The 1839-nt window shown below is 18.5% G+C and overlaps 1 protein-coding gene across 1 annotated transcript in view; it reads left to right on the plus strand. All coding sequences in view use genetic code 6, as the record gives it.

The window, feature by feature from the left end:
- Positions 1 to 74, plus strand: part of TTHERM_01581390 (hypothetical protein) — a gene marked incomplete at both ends in the record, with an annotated part of 246 nt that extends 172 nt beyond the window's left edge. Inside the window, one exon of the mRNA XM_001013432.3 lies at positions 1 to 74. This exon is cut by the window's left edge and continues 172 nt beyond it. Within this exon, the coding sequence (XP_001013432.3) occupies positions 1 to 74 (74 nt within the window).
- Between the last annotated feature and the right edge of the window lie 1765 nt (positions 75 to 1839).

Genomic DNA, 1839 nt, shown 5'->3' on the forward strand with positions numbered 1-1839 from the left:
TCAATTTGAGAGATTAGTGCACTTTCCTAAACCAGAACCTAAGCCTGATGCACCTTCGTCACCAATTTTATTGATACTTTTTAAATTTTGAAGACGGACAAAATATTGTTAATTAGTTAGTTCCAAGGAAAAAATTAAGAAAAAATATAAAATAATAAGTAATGAATTAAATAATTAATTCAAGTTAAAGTATAAAATAGAAAAATGAATTAAATTAACAAATAAAAAACAAAGTAAAAAAACATAAGCAGAATAAAAAAGAAAAAGAAATCAAATATAAAGCTAATAAATAAATAAATTAATTAAAAGAGTTAGCTAGCTAAATTGTTTTAAATTCATTTTTATATTAAAAAAAATTGCAATCAACAAGTAAACTGTTTATACCCAAGATAAAGTGTCAAATTTGAGAGATTAGTGCACTTTCCTAAACAAGAACCTAAGCCTGATGCACCTTTGTCACCAATTTTATTGCCACTTTTTAAATTTTGAAGACAGACAAAATATTGTTAATTAGTTAGTTCGAAGGAAAAAATTAAGAAAAAATATAAAATAATAAGTAATGAATTAAATAATTAATTCAAGTTAAAGTATAAAATAGAAAAATGAATTAAGTTAACAAATAAAAAACAAAGTAAAAAAACATAAGCAGAATAAAAAAGAAAAAGAAATCAAATATAAAGCTAATAAATAAATAATTAATTAAAAGAGTTAGCTAGCTAAATTGTTGTAAATTCATTTTTATATTAAAAAAATTGCAATCAACAAGTAAACTGTTTATACTTAAGATTAAGTGTCAAATTTGAGAGATTAGTACACTTTCCTAAACCAGAACCTAAGTCTGATGCACCTTAGTCACCAATTTTATTGCCACTTTTTAAATTTTGAAGACAAAATATTGTTAATTATTTAGTTCCAAGGAAAAAATTAAGAAAAAATATAAAATCAAATAATTAATTAATTAAAGTTAAAATTGAGAATAAAATGAATTAAATTAACAAATAAAAAACACTGGAAAAAACATAAGCAGCATTAAAAAGAAAAACAAATCAAATACAAAGCTAATAAATAAATTAAAAGAGTTAGTTTGCTAAATTGTTTTAAATTCATTTTTATATTAAAAAACATCAAAATTTAAAACAAATAAATGATTTTTACAGATCATGTGTAATTTTCAAGAGATTAAGGAACTTTCCTAAAAAAGAGCATAAGAATGATGAAGACCTTATTAAATATTGAAGAAAACATATATAGTTAATTAGAAGAAAAATATGATAATATAAAAATAAATTAATTAATGAATAATAAAATCAAATATTCAAAATGAAAAAATTAGTTAAATTAATAGAGTAAAAAATAATAGATAGTAGAAAAAAAAACATAATAAATCCAATTAATCTGCAATTTTTACTAATTAATAAAAAATGTAGAGCTATGGAAAAAATAAATTTATAAAAATAATAAATTTTAAAAAATTAAAAATTGAGTGAAAATTAAGTTAAATTAAAAATGAATGACAATGAGAATTTCTAATATAAAAATAATACTGTAAATAGAATGAAAATTAAATATAAAATAATAATAATAATAATTTGAATAAATTAAATATACCTGTCTGTCAATTAAATATAAAGAACCTCATGAGATTAATATGAAGATTTTAAAAACTATTTTTATGAATAAAAATAAATTTTAAGGATATTAATAAAAAATGAATATTTACTTTTTTTAGATTATAAAATTATTTTTCCTTTTAGATCATTTTTTTTTTCTTCCAAATTATTGAATAGTAATTTATAAAAATATAATTAATTATTAGTGTATCAATGAATTAATTCACTT

The sequence above is a fragment of the Tetrahymena thermophila genome (assembly GCF_000189635.1).
Source record: "Tetrahymena thermophila SB210 genomic scaffold scf_8254680, whole genome shotgun sequence".
Lineage (NCBI taxonomy): Eukaryota > Ciliophora > Oligohymenophorea > Hymenostomatida > Tetrahymenidae > Tetrahymena > Tetrahymena thermophila.